Source organism: Hypomesus transpacificus, chromosome 3, assembly GCF_021917145.1.
Source record: "Hypomesus transpacificus isolate Combined female chromosome 3, fHypTra1, whole genome shotgun sequence".
Lineage (NCBI taxonomy): Eukaryota > Metazoa > Chordata > Actinopteri > Osmeriformes > Osmeridae > Hypomesus > Hypomesus transpacificus.
In genome coordinates this window covers 5,631,449-5,649,104 of record NC_061062.1, presented here as the reverse complement: position 1 = coordinate 5,649,104, position 17,656 = coordinate 5,631,449, and the positions used below count along the sequence as shown (strand labels likewise).

Genomic DNA, 17,656 nt, shown 5'->3' with positions numbered 1-17,656 from the left:
CCCATAATCATTTCTACCGTAAACCCCCTGAGAATAAGGTGGTATCCAGGTGTAATGTGGTCCAGGTATAAGGTGGTCGCGTGAGACACGCTTTACTTCCGCATTCCTCAATAACAATGGGAGTCTATGGAAGTGTCGCAACTCTCTTTTTCTGTGGCTCTGGTTTGTTGAAAACAAATTCAACCCAAGCGCTCTTTGGTGACGTGGTTGATTACGTTACTGTTGATCATCTGTCCATCATAGTATAAAGCCTGCCCTGACAATTTCATTAGTCCGAACAGCTCTTGTTTGGACATAGTTTTTCCCCAACCGAACGACCCCAGACCCAACTTAGGGCTAAGTTCGGCTGGCACCCAGGCTAGCAGTTCTCCCCATTAGACATTCTCTGTAGTTACTAATAATAACTCAATGACTTGTCGATCATATTCCCCAGTCAAATATAATTCAATTACTTTATACCATCGTTGTTACCTGGTCAACTAAAAAATCAATGCTTAATGAATTATAATCAGGAGAACGATAAATATATGTTATTTGAATGTACCCTATATGTTTCATCGGTATTGCAATAGTGATTCAAAGTTTATTTAGCATTGACATTTCAATCTCAACCATTCTGATGATTTAGATCAGTGGTTCCCAACCCTGGTCCTCGGGACCCCCTGTCCTGCATGTTTTAGATGTTTCCCTGCTCCAACACACCTGATTCAAACGAATGGTCGTTAACAGGCTTCTGCAGACCTGGATAACGACCTATTCATTTCCCGAGGACCAGGGTTGGGAACCACTGATTTAGATGGAAAATCAATATTAATTCAATGTCGTCTTGCTATCTGGGGCACATTTATGCACGTCAGATCTATGCGTCGTTGGTAACGTGTGCTGACGTAGTGGGAAAATAAATAACGAAAATAAATAATAATAAATATACATGAGAGACAACAATGATTGTGCCCAAGCTGGTTGTGCCCAAGCTGGTTGTGCCCAAGCTGGTTGTGCCCAAGCTGGTTGTGCCCAAGCTGGTTGTGCTCAAGCTGGTTGTGCTTGCCGAAGGCTTGAGCACACGGGGGAGCCATATAACATTTTTATTTGGCTCTGAGCTCTGTCTGTAAGCACACCCAATGTGCAATCTATTATGAGGAGGAGCCAACTGTGGGAGGTTTACAGGAAGTAGCATTCCTGTCCCATACCGTTCATGAGAACTACAGAGAAGGAAGAGTATCCTTATCGTTAAATAACATAACGCCAACAAGTAAGTTATTTTCAACTTTACTTTTTACCTTATGTGAATTCTGTAAAGTACGATTTTATTACATTTGTTGAGAGCTTAGCAAAACCAAAACGTCAAAAGGAATAACCAAACAGGCTATGCGTAACTTTTGCCTCATCTCTTAAAATGGATAGATAGACTAGATAGATGTAGGCATATATGGATACATACACTGAATAGTTAAATACAAAAATTGTTATAGGTTGAGAACCAGGAGTTTTGAAGGAATTATGAAGGTGGCATGTTTCATACATATTTGATTCCCGCGGGCTTTTCGAAAAAATCCAACATGGCGGAGTGAGGGGAAACTTTTATGTAGGCTCTGTTAAATTAGTTTTATAACGTCCTTGAATAGATATCTCTGAGAGAGAGAAAACATACAACATAACTGTTGATCCCGAAAGGCAAAAGTCAGAGACTCCCGCTAAAGCATTAGTTTTATTAATAAATACAAATCTGATGAAGCTGTCAAAGGAAAGGTAGCTCAGTCACAGTTTATTTTCTGCGACTTAAAACATTTGCACATCTATATATTTCACTTGTAAAAAACATATACTTAATGTATCCTACTTAATACTATTTGCAATTCTGGTTAGATGGTAATTGCATTTTGTTGTACTGTACCTGTTTCATGACAAAGTTTAATCTAATATAATAATGTGAAAGAAATTCAAGTGGATGTTGAAACTATAAGCATTATCAGTTCGCTAATCATTTACAGCAACACCACCACACTAACAGGGCAACACAAATTATAATTGCTGTGATCTTATTTCTGCAATTATAATTGCAGAGATAAAATAAGATAATTTATTATCAAATTGTGATTAGGGTTACTAATACAAATATAAGGAAAATCGTTACTACAGCTTTTTTGCATTAGTTTATTTATAGATATCAGTAGGCCCTACATCATTTAGGAAATAGTATACGGAATAAGGAATTATACTCACATACATGGACCTGGCTGGATCTGTACTCAATATAACCAAGATAATTGTGTATTTCAGGTTATGACCTCAAAGAGCAAACTCCTTGATATCCTGGAACACTTAACATCTGAACATCTAAAAAAATTTACTTGGTATCTTCGGGAGAAAAAATGCAGAGTAAGAACAATACTGAAGGGCCAGCTCGAGAACAAATCATGCCCAGAAATATTGGACAAGATGTTTGAATTCTACAACAATGAAGAAAAAGTTGTGAAAGAATTCAAGTTTATATTGAAAAAGATACCTCGAATGGATCTAATAGAACGGTTTCCTATAGGAACAGGAAGAAGTAAAACAACTTTCACAGAAAGTATTTAATCATAGAACTTTTCAAACTTGATGTTAAATATTCCCAAGATAAAAATCTGGACAGTGCTTTGTTCATACCTTCAAAAATGGCATATCTATCTTCACCGCTATTTGTAGGACATATTTCACATGTTTTTTAAATGGTAATATTGAACCACCATTACCGACAGACTCGATTTCCACCCTTGTTTATTTCCCAAAGTTAAGAAGACTCCAGCCCAGAAGAGACCAGCCCAGCCCAAAGTTAAGAAGACTCCAGCCCAGAAGAGACCAGCCCAGCCCAAAGTTAAGAAGACTCCAGCCCAGAAGAGACCAGCCCAGCCCAAAGTTAAGAAGACTCCAGCCCAGAAGAGACCAGCCCAGCCCAAAGTTAAGAAGACTCCAGCCCAGAAGAGACCAGCCCAGCCCAAAGTTAAGAAGTGTCCATCCGATATTTTTCGAATCCAAAATATGTGTGTGCCAACCAGCCTTTTTGAAATAACGGATTTATTTTACATTTTTAAGTGTCACAATTCTGTCTGAGTTGATATTATGATACTTTATAATAAATACAATAATAAATTGTTATATAATGCTTTATTACAATACCTTTTTTATTTGCCTGCTTGGTTTAAAACTGAGGTGAAGTTTGCAATCATGCGCAATGGTGTGATGTGTGATCTGATAGTTAACTAGACACCAGTAGCTAGTTAACACTAGCTATAACACGCTTGTTATATGAGTAAATTGTGAAGGACTTTAATTTCTGTGTCTATTCCAACATGTAATGATGGTATTCAATGACAAAAATATGTGTTCTAGAAAGAGTGGTCCGGAGTTGCAGAGGTCCGATAATATCAGCTTTAATGCAGCAGTTGGAAATCAACAAGTACAGAGCTCTGGGGTTGTCTACGTTTCCCTACCCGCAACAGAGTTTGGGCTGGTTCACGAAGTCCAACTGGCTATCTGTCCCTGCCCCAGCATATATTATACAGTGCAATTGAAACAGAAATATCAAAAAAGGGTTGAGCTTGTTCTCTCGTGTATCAGGGAGTTTGTTCTTCCCCACGCATCCCACCTGCTCGGGTGCTGTTTCAGCCCGGATTCAAGGTTGCTTCTGAAATATACAAAAATAACAACACAAAATATAGCCTGTTTCCCACACCCTGTGTGAGACACAATGTTTTAAGTCTGAGCACACTTCTAAGTTCATAAGACATACATTTAATAATCACAATACATAACTTTAATACATGCATCTTTTATAAAGTCTTACGAGCATTGTTCCCGTTGCTATATAGTGCACAGTGCCCGTGATGCATTTGGTGATTAAGTTGCCACAAATATTAATAACTGGAATTTTAGATAGTGCCATGCCCGTGATAAAGCTAATAATTATAGTTCTAGAATTGTACTGTAATGTATTATAAATTCTTTAATCCCTCTTTTGATCTCTGAAAACACCAGAGATCAATCAACATAGCCCGGACCAACCACCACCTCCTCGTCCTGATCAGCCACCCCCAGCAACGGCATTTGGAACCCCTTTGTTGGGTTCTCCACTGCCGAGACAATGATCTGGTTGCACAGGGACCTGATACACGGGATAGAGCAACAATCATGTTGATATTGATATAGCCCACACAAAGCAATTAGCGGAAACCTTCTTAGTCCAGTACAATTCTAGTATGGTCAAGCAGTAACACTCTTGACCTAGTCGTAACCTTTTTTTCCGGACTCTCACATTCGTGGCAACAGCAAAAGGTTCACTGGCCCTCCTGGCACTTCTCCACCAACTCATGCACAGCACAACACATGCTCCAGTGGTTCCACACACTCCCTTTCCCCAGCACCCTTAGGGCTTGCAAGGTTCTCTCGATGACCTGGAATGGTCCTGTCCATAAATGTACAACAGGCTTTCCCGAACATCTGATGATGTATGGGGGCAGGTGGGGCAGGGTCTTCAAGGGGAAGGGGGGGGGGGGGGGCAGACCATTCCTAGGTCTGATGAGGCATAGGGGCAAATAGGGCAGGGTCTGCAAGGGGAAGAGGTAGATCATCCAGTGAGAAAGGGGGGGACAGGGTCTCTAGGGAATGGGGCCTTAGAACAGGGTTGTATATCCAAATATAGAACAAATAAAAGAAATTATCAAAAAGACATTGAATTCAAAATGTAACCGTCAAACTAATCTCCTGGTGTAACTCCTCCACTCTTTGGTTTACTGCTTCACCTGGAACAGAATTTAGCAGAACATATCTCTTTTCTAGGTAGCATTTTTATTAAATCAGTTAACCATTTTGATCCGCCTCTTCATCATGCTATGTGAAAGGTTTAAGTTGTGGTATTACATATGATCTCCAATAAATCAACTCAAATGGTGTTATGCATCTGGTATAGGACTGGGAAAGACTTCAATTCACATAGTAAACATACTGTATCTATAATTACCAGGCAGTATTTTCCCGTTCACATTTCTTTAGTTCAATAAAGTTCATGCATATCTTGTTTGCACAAATAGGGTATGCTAAAAAAAATCTTAAAGTTTCCTTGAATAATTTTTAAATCCATATGCTATAAACACTCTTTCATTATCTCCATCCCTCCTGTTTGAGATATGATTCATTCCATGGCTCAAATCAGCACATAACGAAACAGATTCCTTAGTAACATAAGTTCCTCCTGTCCGAGCCCCCTTTACAATCTGTTTCTTTGTTTCCTTATTTAAACAAAATCAACTGTTAGTCTTGTTTCTTTCACTTCAAAAAACGTTTTCTTTCTTTTAAAAGTGAAGTTCTACAAAGGTCAGATAGGTAGAACTTCATAACTCGTTTTGCTGCAGTTCAAAACGAGCCAATCAGCTCAAACCATCATAACCACAATTTATCAAACTTGATGAGTCTTCCCAAATGATTTCAGAACTCTGCTACCAATAATAACCCTCTTCATGCACTAATACCATTTATTAATACAACATTATCACAGCCTAACTATTTATCCCAAACAGTATGCCAGGCTCTGATAAAACTCTGAAATAAAACTTAAAACCAAATTAAAATTAAACTCCAAATTAAAATACATTGTAAATATTTTATCTTTCTCCTTTTTAACCAAACTGCATCTAATACCTTTATCAAAACTCTTAAAAACTCTAGATGTTACTATTTTGACTTAAAATGTTTGCCCATATACTTTCAAAGTATATGCATAGTCTCTTTTAAAAATATCAATGTTTAAACCAATCATCTCTTCACATCCGAAAAACATTCTATCGTTTCATTTCATAACCTTCCATGATCCACTCTAAACCAATCTTTTATGTAACCATCTAATCACTTCCTCAATCTTTCACATTTCCTCAAACCAAAATAAAATAACGTTTACTTTAAAAGTACTTTACACTATCTATATCATAATTTTGTGTCATGAAATCCATGTTCAGATTAAAACTGTTAAAACTGCTCCTAGACCTACGTCCCTCATGTCAGTATTACGCTCTGTAATCATGTCAGCCAAACAATGCCCTTAAAACAAAAATAAAATATAACTCAAAATGCTCCCTTTGTCTTTTTCAAACCCGCAATTTAACAATGTAACCCGTAAGACACAAAACCTTACTCCTTAACTTCTCAACAGTCTTATCAAAGCATGTAATATAGAATACTCCTTTGCCCTCAGCATGCGTAATGCACGGATTTCGAATTGACATTTGCGGACCCATAGATACCTAATGAAAATATTTTGTTTTAATATTTTGAAGTTACTATATGGTTGAATGTAATACACTTCTCACTTTCTCAATTACTCTAAGTTTTTACTCCTCCCTGTTTGGCTAGGAATAATAACAAATGTTGATCACGCATTTGTTAACCACCAAACTTGGAATTCATCTAAACAAACACATCTCTCAGCATTAATACTCACATAATTATGCAGAACTATACCCTCTGGGATCACCTTTGTAAGATCTCAAGTAACGGGACTTTAGCCCCCACCTTTCTCCATCTCTCCTCGGATTTCTTTAACTTCTTGGTCAAAGAAAAACCCCACACCACACTCTCTATTTTTTTTTCAACACAATCTGACTCCACACAAATATTACTTGTTCAGGGACTCTAACCCTGGGAGAGGACTCTAACCTCCCCTGACAAAGACAGTGTTCAGGGACTCTAACCCTTAGTAACATACAATGGTTTATTTCCCACCACTGTTGGTTTGACTAGGTACGATGAAACATAGTAATCGTCTAAATTTGGTTCTCAGTTCCGAATAGCAGTACTTTGTATTAACAGGTGTCTGCTTACCTGTTCTCATGTTGGCGCCTGACGATTACGTCTGCCTCCTCGTACCGGTGTATGGGTCTCTCTCCCGATCCGTCGGTCGAGCCAGAACCCTCTGGACTCCTTCTTTTCAGCGTCGGGGTCACCATTTGAAGGACTTAAATTTCTGTGTCTATTCCAATTTTTAATGATGGTATTCAATGACACAAATATGTGTTCTAGAAAGAGTGGTCTGGAGTCGCAGAGGTCCGATAATATCAGCTTTAATGCAGCAGTTGGAAATCAACAAGTACAGAGCTCTGGGGTTGTCTACGTTTCCCTACCCGCAACAGAGTTTGGGCTGGTTCACGAAGTCCAACTGGCTATCTGTCCCTGCCCCAGCATATATTATACAGTGCAATTGAAACAGAAATATCAAAAAAGGGTTGAGCTTGTTCTCTCGTGTATCAGGGAGTTTGTTCTTCCCCACGCATCCCACCTGCTCGGGTGCTGTCTCAGCCCGGATTCAAGGTTGCTTCTGAAATGGAGAGATAACAACACAAAATATAGCCTGTTTCCCACACCCTGTGTGAGACACAATGTTTTAAGTCTGAGCACACTTCTAAGTTCATAAGACATACATTTAATAATCACGATACATAACTTTAATACATGCATCTTTTATAAAGTCTTACGACCATTGCTCCCGTTGCTATATAGTGCACAGAGCCCGTGATGCATTTGGTGATTAAGTTGTCACAAATATTAATAACTGGAATTATAGATAGTGCCATGCCCGTGATACAGCTAATGATTATAGTTCTAGAATTGTACTGTAATGTATTATAAATTATTTAATTGATAAACAATATGTTACGGGGGTGGTGGTAGTGGACCCAAATGCACAACACAGACTAACAAAAACTATGAGGGATGATACAGAAAGGGTTTAATGCCGGGGTTAATGCAGAGTGGAATGACAGAGGCAGAACAGACGGGACAGACAGGGAGGGCTGTGCAGGGGTTTGGCAGGGTGGCAAGGTTGGCTGGTGATCCTAGATGCACAGGTAAAAAACAAAGTTAGCAACGAATCTCACAAATATCTCACAGATCTCAGAAAAGAGATCTCACAAAAATACTCGTACTTGACTTGTAAGTAACCGGGAGTATGACTACCGAGATAGACAAAACTATAATCCGGCGATGACTGATGTGAAAACCAGAGTTGATATACTGCAGGGCTCAGTATCAACTCTGGTTTTCACATCAGGCACTTTTAACTGTTAATTTCTAGGCCAGGAAGTTAGGTATATTTTCGTTTTGTGTATTCAGTTTTGGCAACGGTGACAGACCATTTGTTGTTGTTGCTTTGACCAACCCACGAGTGTGCCAAAAGAGAAAAGTTGTCCAGACTCAATTATTCCCATCTCCTCTACAATATATTCCTTTAATACTGGAATTGGCTCTACATTAAATATCAATATGGCTACACTTTCCTGTAGAATATGTAAGTCTGCTCTTATTTTGACTCTCATACATGCTTTGTAAATGCGTTCCCCCCTTGTGAAAAGAATGCCCCCCAAAAATGCCCTCAGATCGTGGGGGCAGCAGCTCCAGCAGGGGGCACAAAACTTCCCTATCCTGAGCCACATTGACCAGCTCTCACTGGGGAACCCAGAGGCGTTCCCAGGCCAGTGTGGAGATGTAATCTCTCCACCTAGTCCTGACACTTCCTCCCAGCTGGATGTGCCTGGAACACCTCCCTAGGGAGGTGCCCAAGGGGCATCCTTACCAGGTTCACAAACCAATTCAACTGGCTTCTTTCGACGCAAAGGATCAGCTGCTCTACTCCGAGATCGTCACAGATGACTCCTCACCCTATCTCTAAGGGAGACGCCCGCCACGCCACCCTCCTGAGGAAACCTATTTTGGATGCTTTTACTCGCGACCTCGTTTTTTGGGTCATGATGACCCAACTTTCATGACCATAGGTGAGGGTACAAGCGAAAATTGACCGGTAAATCGAGAGCTTTGCCTTCCAGCTCAGCTCGCTTTTTGTGACAACGGTGTGATACAGTGAATGAAATACCCCCCACTGCCCCTGTTCATTCACAGGGATGCCTGAGAAACTCCCCCAGAGGTGTGAGTTGAAGATCTCGCAGACAGGGGCCTCCTCCAAACAATCCCAGTTCACCCACAGCCTGGCCAACTCCAGAGAAGAGTCCATCCCCAGTGTTTCCTTTAGGATTTTCTTTAGCAGTGGGGGCAGGTCTGTCCGAACATGCAAATTAGCTAGGTAATGTGAACTTAGGCTACCTGGTTATCTTCATCATCAGGCGTCTTCCTTTTCTTAAGATAAATGTCTTAACAAACTCATCTGAAAAATAAGTAATGAATAATAGCGTTATGATTCGGAAACGTTAACTATATTTCGGAGCAGGTTAATGTAATAGTCTACTGTCTGTAGCCCAAGTGGTAGACCTTAAAATATACAGGTTCTGTTTACTTACTGAAAAATAAGCGGTCTAATTAAACTGTATTATATTACATAAATATAAAAGCATTTCATATAAAAAAAAAATCTAAGTTAGTATTTGAAAATGTTTTGTTCATATTGTTAAAATATAAATAAATGGTCATCAGTAATAAATAAGATATAGTTCTAAAACATATTATTCATTGGATATGTTTATTTGGTCACACTAGCTGTCAATCAGGGTTTACCTGTGTAATTGGTTAAGGGAAGGGACTACAAACAGAGGGAAGGAGATCAGTGCACGTGGAGTGAAGGAGAGACAAAAAAAGTTGAGAGACAGAGAGACACGAAAAATTGTTGGAAGATTGTGACTTTACTTAGTAGTAGTGTAGCCAGGGCCGCCCATAGAAATTGTTGGGCCCCTGAAAAGGTCCAGTGACTGGGCCCCCCCTAGGTCTTTACTTATTAACGCATGTGTGCTCTCTCTCCTACATAAAACATATGTAAACTTAGAGAGAGTTGCTCAGTATTGGGAGCTACATTATAGCAAAACAAATACATATTTATACATAAAACTTAAACATAAAGTTTTATAAATATAATTGAGGCCTTAACAACTTGTGTGGCGCCGGGCCAGACACACACACACACAAACATTTTGATACACTGAGATCTGCTACACTCACCATATTTTCGAGTATAAAATGCAATTAACCTGCCTTCATCTTTGCCTATTATACAGCCATCTTCCTTGTCTTTCTGGATGCAAAGTCATTTATAATGTATTTGAAGTCAATTTGTTTAGCCATTTCACATTCAATGGAAAGTATTGGGATTGAGCCTCTCCTGGCTCATTGTGGAGCACAAGTCATTTTTATGACCTTTCTCCTCCTGCCAAGTTACAGGTAAAGTGCAGAATGTCCTCAGAGCAATGCAGAAGATGCGCTTTCTCAGGGTCAGCTTTGCTCTAACTAGCTTCCTCTTGGTAGCATCTTGGCTAGCATCGTGGCTACTGCTGCTCGTCTCTGCAGCCTGGCTGGGAGCTTCTTTCAGAATCAGAATCAGAATTGGTGTTTATTTATGGAGTTAGATTAGTTTCATAATTCAAACAAACAAACGCAACACGATTCAAACAAATTTAACACGATCCAAACAAACGTAACACGATTCATACAAACATAACACGATTCAAACAAACAAACATAACACGATTCAAACAAACGTAACACGATTTTCAAATGTATTTCGTGATTCACAATTGTAACGCGATTCACAAATAAATGACCCTATTACATTCGTTTGCAACCTGACAAACAATCACATTAACGTGTCTATGTGGACTTCAACAACCTGCCATAATGACGGACATCGTCTCCTTCAGATCATGAGCAATGTCGTCTGGTAGCATGTAGGTGAAATATTGCTTGTTAATCTTATTAAACCGATGATCATACCTGATTAAATATTGTTGAGAATGGCAGGATTCATGTTTAGTCATTTTCCGTGTTTCCTAGGCTAACGCAGAGCCCGGTGATTGGCTAAAATTGGAAGAGACGATCTGATAGGCTGCTGAGGATATCTTTTAGAAAAAATGCATTTGTGGATCAAAGCGCGTCAGGAAAGTTCCAAAAATCCACACGAACGAATGCAAGGATTCACACCAACGAATGCAGGGATTTGTAACTTGTGTTTGTCAGGTTGCAAACGAATGTAATAGGGTCATTTATTTGTGAATCGCGTTACAATTGTGAATCACGAAATACATTTGAAAATCGTGTTACGTTTGTTTGAATCGTGTTATGTTTGTTTGTTTGAATCGTGTAAGGTTTGTATGATTCGTGTTACGTTTGTTTGGATCGTGTTAAATTTGTTTGAATCGTGTTGCGTTTGTTTGTTTGAATTATGAAACTAATCTAACTCCATATTTATTCGCCATGAAAGTTTGCACAGACAAGGAATTTACTTTGGCAGGAGAGCCTACCTAGGCAGCCATTTTCGGCGCCATTTTCGGAGTTGACTGGAAACAAATATTTATTACTTTTATTTGGGGGTCGAATGCCCTTGCTAGCTCTCTCCTTTTCTCTCTTTTCTTTTCTGATATCCCGATTTCTGAACAGGTTTTGGCATAGCAACGAAACAACTGGCTTTGGATTGAACCAATCGTCAGTCCTAATGCCTAAACCTCACAGAAAATCAGAGTGGGGAAAGGTTTACAGACCCATCCTCATCTAGTCATCTAGCAGTAGAAACAATTTTTAATACAATATTCAAATTGATGTACTTTGGATGTGTGTTAGCTTCACAGTAAATGATGCTTTTGACTTAAAGAAAATAAAGTAGTTCAACAGGTAATCCCGTTTATTTTGTTTATTTTTTTATGATGTAGGCCTATGTGACAAAAATGTATAAAAAATTTAATGACAGCTTGACACAGACTAAACTAAAATTAAAACAGGCCGCCAAAAACATCACTAGTCAGAACATTGTAGTCAACTGTGTAATCAACGTAGATTTCACATTGTAAATTCTTGTTAAATCATTAATAAAATCTAATTTCACAGTTGGATCGGTTTGTTTGTCTTTCAATTAGGCTACATATTAATGTAAAATGTTAGTTAACAGCAGTACAGTCCTCGGGTCTCTGAATGAAATTGCTAATGCTATTTTGCTAATTAAACAAATGTTTAGCTAAAGGGAGGTAGTATGGAAGGAAATCAGTGACAATGTTTTGAATTTTAAAAGACATTGAATATTTAATATTGAAATTCTTGAATTATCATATGAATATGTTTCAAAGTAAAATAAAATTCAGGTTGCTCAAATTCGGGCCTAAAAAAATGTATCTTAAAAAAATTGAGTTTAAAAGTTTCAAGGCAAAACAATTTGCGCCTATCAAATTCGAGCCGAAATATGTTGATCTTAAAAAATTCAGATTGTAACATCCGTGATACCAAAGGTAGGTAAAGCAATCAAGCCCTAATGCAAGATTTGATCACATTGGACTCATCGAAGCATGGTTGTTTTCCCTGGTATTTGAGCAACCTGAATTTTATTTTACATTGAAATATATTCATATGAGAATTACTACAGGAGCTTTTATGACATCCTTTGCTCAATCAATAGGCATTATTATGCAGTTGGTCCCCACTTAAAAGCTATAACAGATTCCACTCTTCTGGGAAAGCTGTCTACAAGAGTGTGTCAGTGGGGATTTGTGCCCCTTTCGCCACAAGAGTGTTAGGGAGTTTGCCAAAGACACACTTCGAGCCAAAAACATGACTCAACCTTATGATGCCTTTTAATGGCCTGGATCCATCATTTGCTTCTGTTTTTACTAAAGGGATTTGATGGGCTTTGGAGCTTGGCTCTTCTAACATGCTGACTCTCACTGCTGAGTACAATTAGGAAGAGAGTGCTGAATGTTGCCCTCTAGTTGCGCACGTGTCTCTGTGCAGACGTTGCACCGGTCGGTAAACGGAAGTGAGGGAAGAAGGAAGGAGACAAGTGACCTAAACATGGCGTACCCGCTGGGTAGCAGAAGTGGCGATGCAATGTTATCTTTATCGTGGCGATCTAATCATAAAATCTTGATGTGCTATTTAGTTTTGGCATTACATCTTACGTTGCAACCAGTTTCTGCCAAAAGCAGCAGCCTAAAAGAAGTCACTGATGGAAATTGGCAGGACATCTTGGAAGGAGAGTGGATGATAGAATTGTAAGTGTGAGGAAGCTAATAGCTTGCTAGTTTACTAGTCATGGATTAGTTCAGCGGGCGTGCTATTTTATTTAGCTCGGTATTTTGCGTTGCTGGCAAAAGTGTAGTAAAGCGAATTAGCAAGGTGGTTTGTTCTTGATGGTTCTTGACATTCCAAATAGAATATCATGTTCGAAAGCTAGCTAGCTACAGTATGCTTGTCAAAAAATGCGTGATTAATATGGGAAGCTAGCTAGCTAGCACTAGCTATCTGTAAACAAACATTTGTGTACTAGCCGTAGCAAACGTTGCAGTTATTAGATGTTTCACTGCAGTGTCTGCTGACACTTATGCTTGGACCCACCCGCCTCTTCGACAGCTTTGCACCATGGTGTCCGGCATGCCAACAGCTTCAGCCGGTATGGACTGAGTTTGCTGACTGGGGGGAGGACATGGGGGTCAACATAGCCAAGGTGGACGTCACAGAACAACCTGGTATGTGACTGCTGAAGGACTTGTCATTTGAACTACAGTAGAGGACATGTTAGCCCACTAGCCCAGCAAGTCAGACTAATATGTTACAGTACATATAATAAACATAACAAACATTTCAATGATCAAGTTTGCGTTTGAAAGTAGTTTGTTAGTTATAATGAAGTCATTTCTTGACATGCTAGCTTATTCTAAGAAACCATATCCTGTCTCCTTAGGTTTGAGCGGGCGATTCATCATAACTTCACTTCCGACCATTTACCAGTGAGTAAAAAAAACAAAAAACTAACACCACATGACTTCCTGTTCATCAGTGTGACACGGCTGAATGAAGATACAACCGCAGCTGAAAATGTTACAGAAATACTCCATACTTGTGCTGAATACTGAATGTGTTTGATTAAATATAATATATTGCTTACCTTTTTAAAATATTGTGTTCTATAGTTAAATTGGGGTCAGACTATTAAGTGGATCTTGTTATGTCTGCTTCAATTCTAAATGTTTCTGATTCAACTCTGTGTGTTCAGCTGCAAGGATGGGGTTTTCAGGAGGTACCAGGGAGCACGTACTAAAGATGACTTTCTGAGCTTCATAGATGAGAAGAGGTGGCAGGCGATTGAGCCCGTCTCTTCCTGGTTTGGTCCATCTTCCTTTTTGTGAGTTTCTTGTCTTGACTGTTATTTGGGCTGATTGCACAAGATATCACAGTTTTTGTTAATTTCTGTTTAGAGATGATGTTTACATGTGTTTATGGGAACAGGATAGAGCAGACACTTCTTTGGAAGTTCAAATTAGATTTCATCTCTTGATTCTCTTGTCCTTTTACAGAATGAACACAATGTCTGCTCTCTTCAAGCTGTCCATGTTTATCCGGGTGAGAAAGGATGTCGTTATTATAAAATCCAGCAACAGCAAACAGGCTGAATATTTTGAAGCCTACCAGTTTCTGCATAACCACCTGAAAGTAAAACTTGCTGCTGTTTTTCTCTGTATTGCAGCGTTGTCATAACTACCTGACAGAGCAGTTGGGGATTCCCGTTTGGGGCTCGTATGTCATCTTCGGCCTGGCCACTCTTTTCTCTGGTCTGGTGTTGGGACTGGTGAGTGAAGTCTGGCTCATTTGATGACACAAGGAGAATGCACATTGATGTGATTATTATTTCTCCTCACAGTTCTTCTAGTGCAGATAGACAATCCATATCAATAAAGAGTTTCAGCAGATGCTCATTGTTCTCTTCCTCAGATACTGGTGTTCCTTGCTGACTTCGTCTTCCCATCGCGTAGGTTTTCCTCCTCGGACTATTACCAGAGTGAGTGTGCGATGGCAGGAAATGTAACCCAACTCATGAAATTACATGCAGCTATATCCTAACCCATGCAATCGCATGTAGCTAAAGCCTAACCCATGCAATCGCATGTAGCTATATCCTAACCCATGCAATCGCATGTAGCTATATTCTAACCCATGCAATCGCATGTAGCTAAATCCTAACCCATGCAATCGCATGTAGCTATATCCTAACCCATGCAATCGCATGTAGCTATATCCCAACCCATGCAATCGCATGGGGCTATATCCAAAACCCATACACATAAGGCATGGTGTGTGTAGATAAGTGTACCGTTGAACATTGATTTGTTCTTTGATGATGCTTTGCTGCAGAGAAACAGTCAATTGAACAAGCCCGGCTGATCCAGCAACTAGAGGATGAACAAGAGGCCGACGGGGAGGAAGACGACGAAGAAGAGGACGAGGAGGAGGACGGTGAACAGGAGGAGGTCTGGAGGAGGAGGAGGAGAGGATCGCCCGAGGGCCGCCCAGAGCCACGTGGACAGGCCCTCCCTGACCAAGCCCTGAGGAAGAGGGTGGTGGCCAACCGGGAGGAGCAGGAGGACGAGGACATCTAGAGGCTGAGGCAGGAGCTGCAGACGCCTCCCCCACCCTACTCCCAAGGGAACAGCAGCGAGGGGTTAGTGGGGGAGCGCGGCCCCGAGTTGCAGTAGTGTTTACAGAAGGGAGCCCGCTAAGCCTCAAGGAGGCGGGGTCTGGCAACCACTTCCTGCTTCCTCCCCCGTCCCTCGGCTGCCCTGGGTGACGTCTAGACTCTCTCACGACTGCTCTCACCAGCAGCAGCCTCCCCGCGGGGGGGCAACTCTCCCAACACCTGCTCTACATGTCTGAAACCAGTCCAAGGAGTGAGGTTTAAGTATGAAGTGCAGTAGATCTGATCTTTTTTCTGGGGCAGTTTTGTTCATGCTATGCATCTTTTTATTGTTATTTTTACGTTTGTCCCTCTTAACAAATTATATATTGCTTGTGTTTTGCCCTTTGTAAGATGTTTTATATCTAATATAATATGTTGTTTTCCACTGCCTGTACCTCAGAAATCCCAGTTCATCTTTTCATCCACTTCAAGTCTTCCCAGGCATTTCATGTTATAATTGCAGTTAGTTCACCGCAACACGGATCATCTGTGTGTCTTTACGCGTGAGAAATAACAATAGTAGCTACTTTTTGCTTTATCTCCGACTCCAGGAAAGAGGTAAACATTATGAGGAAACGCTGAAAAAAACGAATCTGGAAACTCCATCTCTTAAATGCTGTGTAAGGGTTTGATACATAGCTTGCACTCTACACAAGTATCCATTTATGAGCAAAGACACCAAAATGTTGACTTGATTTGAGTGTGCAGTGGCCCTCGTTCCTCTGTAAGACTGACCCACAACAACAACGGAGAGGTTGTGTGCTGCCTGAGCTTACTCCAGTGTCAGGATCGTGGTGCTACCTGTGTGACTATTATAAAATATGGATGATTAAACATCAGTTTTGTGCTGTAAATATGACCTATTGTTGTCTTCACTGCGAAAAGACCTACAAAATACTGAAAACCTGAAGCCTGGTTCAGACTGCCAGGTCTAAAACTGTGTCCTGGTTGACGTTCCGTGGAACTAAACAGTCAGCCACGTAGTGTGAACCAGTGGGCTGTTCTAGATGCCAGTCTGAAGGGAATCTCAGGGTGGGTCGTTTGTTTGACATTGTTTCTAATATCGTAATTCTAATATTATTTTACTTATTCTTGCCGAGATTCCATTTTTGATTGGGAACGTGCCATTGCTCTGGCACAGTGCATGCTGGTGTGGAGAGTTTTTCAGGGATACAAACTCTGGCTTCTTATGTTGGACAAACTGTACAGTTCAGTGTGTGGATGTTGGATGGCTTGTCCTGTAAACAAAGTCCAAAAGTGGAGTGGGTGAGAGTGAAGTCGCTGGAGCTTTTCTTCTTTTTGTTCTCTTTCCCTCAAATGTTTCACTTGCTGTTCAGTGCTGATGTGTGATTGTGTGAGGGTTTTCTGATTTGGTCCAGTAGACAATGGTGACAAACATGATTGATTCTTTTGAAGGTAATATGGAATTCAATCTCATCTCATGTCCTCATTGAAAATGATCTACAGCACAAGGATCTAGAATCAACCAAATCTAGAATCAACAGACATGCTCGTAACACGTCCAACCCTCCAGATCTTTCAGCTTCATAGAAACAGACTGGGATGCTAGAACCTGTAATGCTTTTGTGCATAAATCTCACTTTTAAGTTTAATGATGCAGCTATATATAATAGCTCATGGTTTTTACAGTTAAGTTGTGCTTTTCAGCAAGCTTACCATAGTTAATGGTGGTTTTGCGACTGTTTATCAACCTGATGTAACCGTTTCCTGGCTGACCCACGCTTCCTCACCTCTGCTGGGGCCAACAACTTCACAGACATGAAACTTAGCCTGCAGTGCTTAGTGTGAACCAGACCTTTCTAAATAAAGAATTGATATGTTTGGAAAAAATACATGTCTCGAAACGTTAATTGAATCTTGTCGTGGTGGATGATGGCATCTGAAAGTCTTACCACTACCAACCAGTAGGTGGCAGTGTTATACCTCTTGTTACTCAATCATGAGAAGATTTACAGTCATGAGTCTAATTTGTGTTTTCTTTTAATGCTTGCAGATAATATGGAGTCGAATCGTTTGCATCTTGTCCTGGCTGTGTATTGCAGTAATGGCACCAGGTTCTTGGTTCAAGTGTAATATAAAATTGTAGATAAACGCAGTTTGACCAAGACTGCTGCACAGTGTTACGCTGTGATATATAAACACTCCTACTTCCTGTTTTTATACAAGATCACCATTTCC

The 17,656-nt window shown here is 40.2% G+C and overlaps 1 protein-coding gene and 1 long non-coding RNA gene across 3 annotated transcripts; both read left to right on the top strand.

Moving 5' to 3' along the window:
* The first annotated feature begins 1,158 nt into the window (after nucleotides 1-1,158).
* Nucleotides 1,159-3,136, top strand: LOC124485464. The gene is made up of 3 exons (XR_006958065.1): nucleotides 1,159-1,252; nucleotides 2,281-2,379; nucleotides 2,774-3,136. It is a non-coding gene; the product is annotated as an uncharacterized LOC124485464 (long non-coding RNA).
* Nucleotides 3,137-12,752: 9,616 nt separating this feature from the next.
* Nucleotides 12,753-17,308, top strand: tmx1 (thioredoxin-related transmembrane protein 1). 2 transcript variants are annotated; one of them, XM_047046827.1, is made up of 8 exons: nucleotides 12,753-12,998; nucleotides 13,357-13,472; nucleotides 13,688-13,733; nucleotides 14,000-14,128; nucleotides 14,301-14,346; nucleotides 14,471-14,572; nucleotides 14,716-14,752; nucleotides 15,136-17,308. In XM_047046827.1, exons 1-8 carry the CDS (start codon nucleotides 12,799-12,801, stop codon nucleotides 15,378-15,380), a joined length of 921 nt encoding a protein of 306 aa, XP_046902783.1. In that variant the 5' UTR covers nucleotides 12,753-12,798; the 3' UTR covers nucleotides 15,381-17,308. The 2 variants fall into 2 exon arrangements, with proteins under 2 accessions (XP_046902783.1, XP_046902775.1); XM_047046819.1 differs by having other exon boundaries at nucleotides 12,755-12,998; nucleotides 14,716-14,782.
* Nucleotides 17,309-17,656: the final 348 nt, after the last annotated feature.

Excerpts from the sequence above, each read along its gene's own strand:
- tmx1 (XM_047046819.1), top strand. The coding sequence starts at position 12,799 with ATGGCGTACCCGCTGGGTAGCAGAAGTGGCGATGCAATGTTATCTTTA. Across the intron at positions 12,999-13,356 it reads GGAGAGTGGATGATAGAATT|CTTTGCACCATGGTGTCCGG; the intron begins GTAAGTGTGAGG and ends CCTCTTCGACAG. Across the intron at positions 14,347-14,470 it reads AGCTGTCCATGTTTATCCGG|CGTTGTCATAACTACCTGAC; the intron begins GTGAGAAAGGAT and ends TCTGTATTGCAG.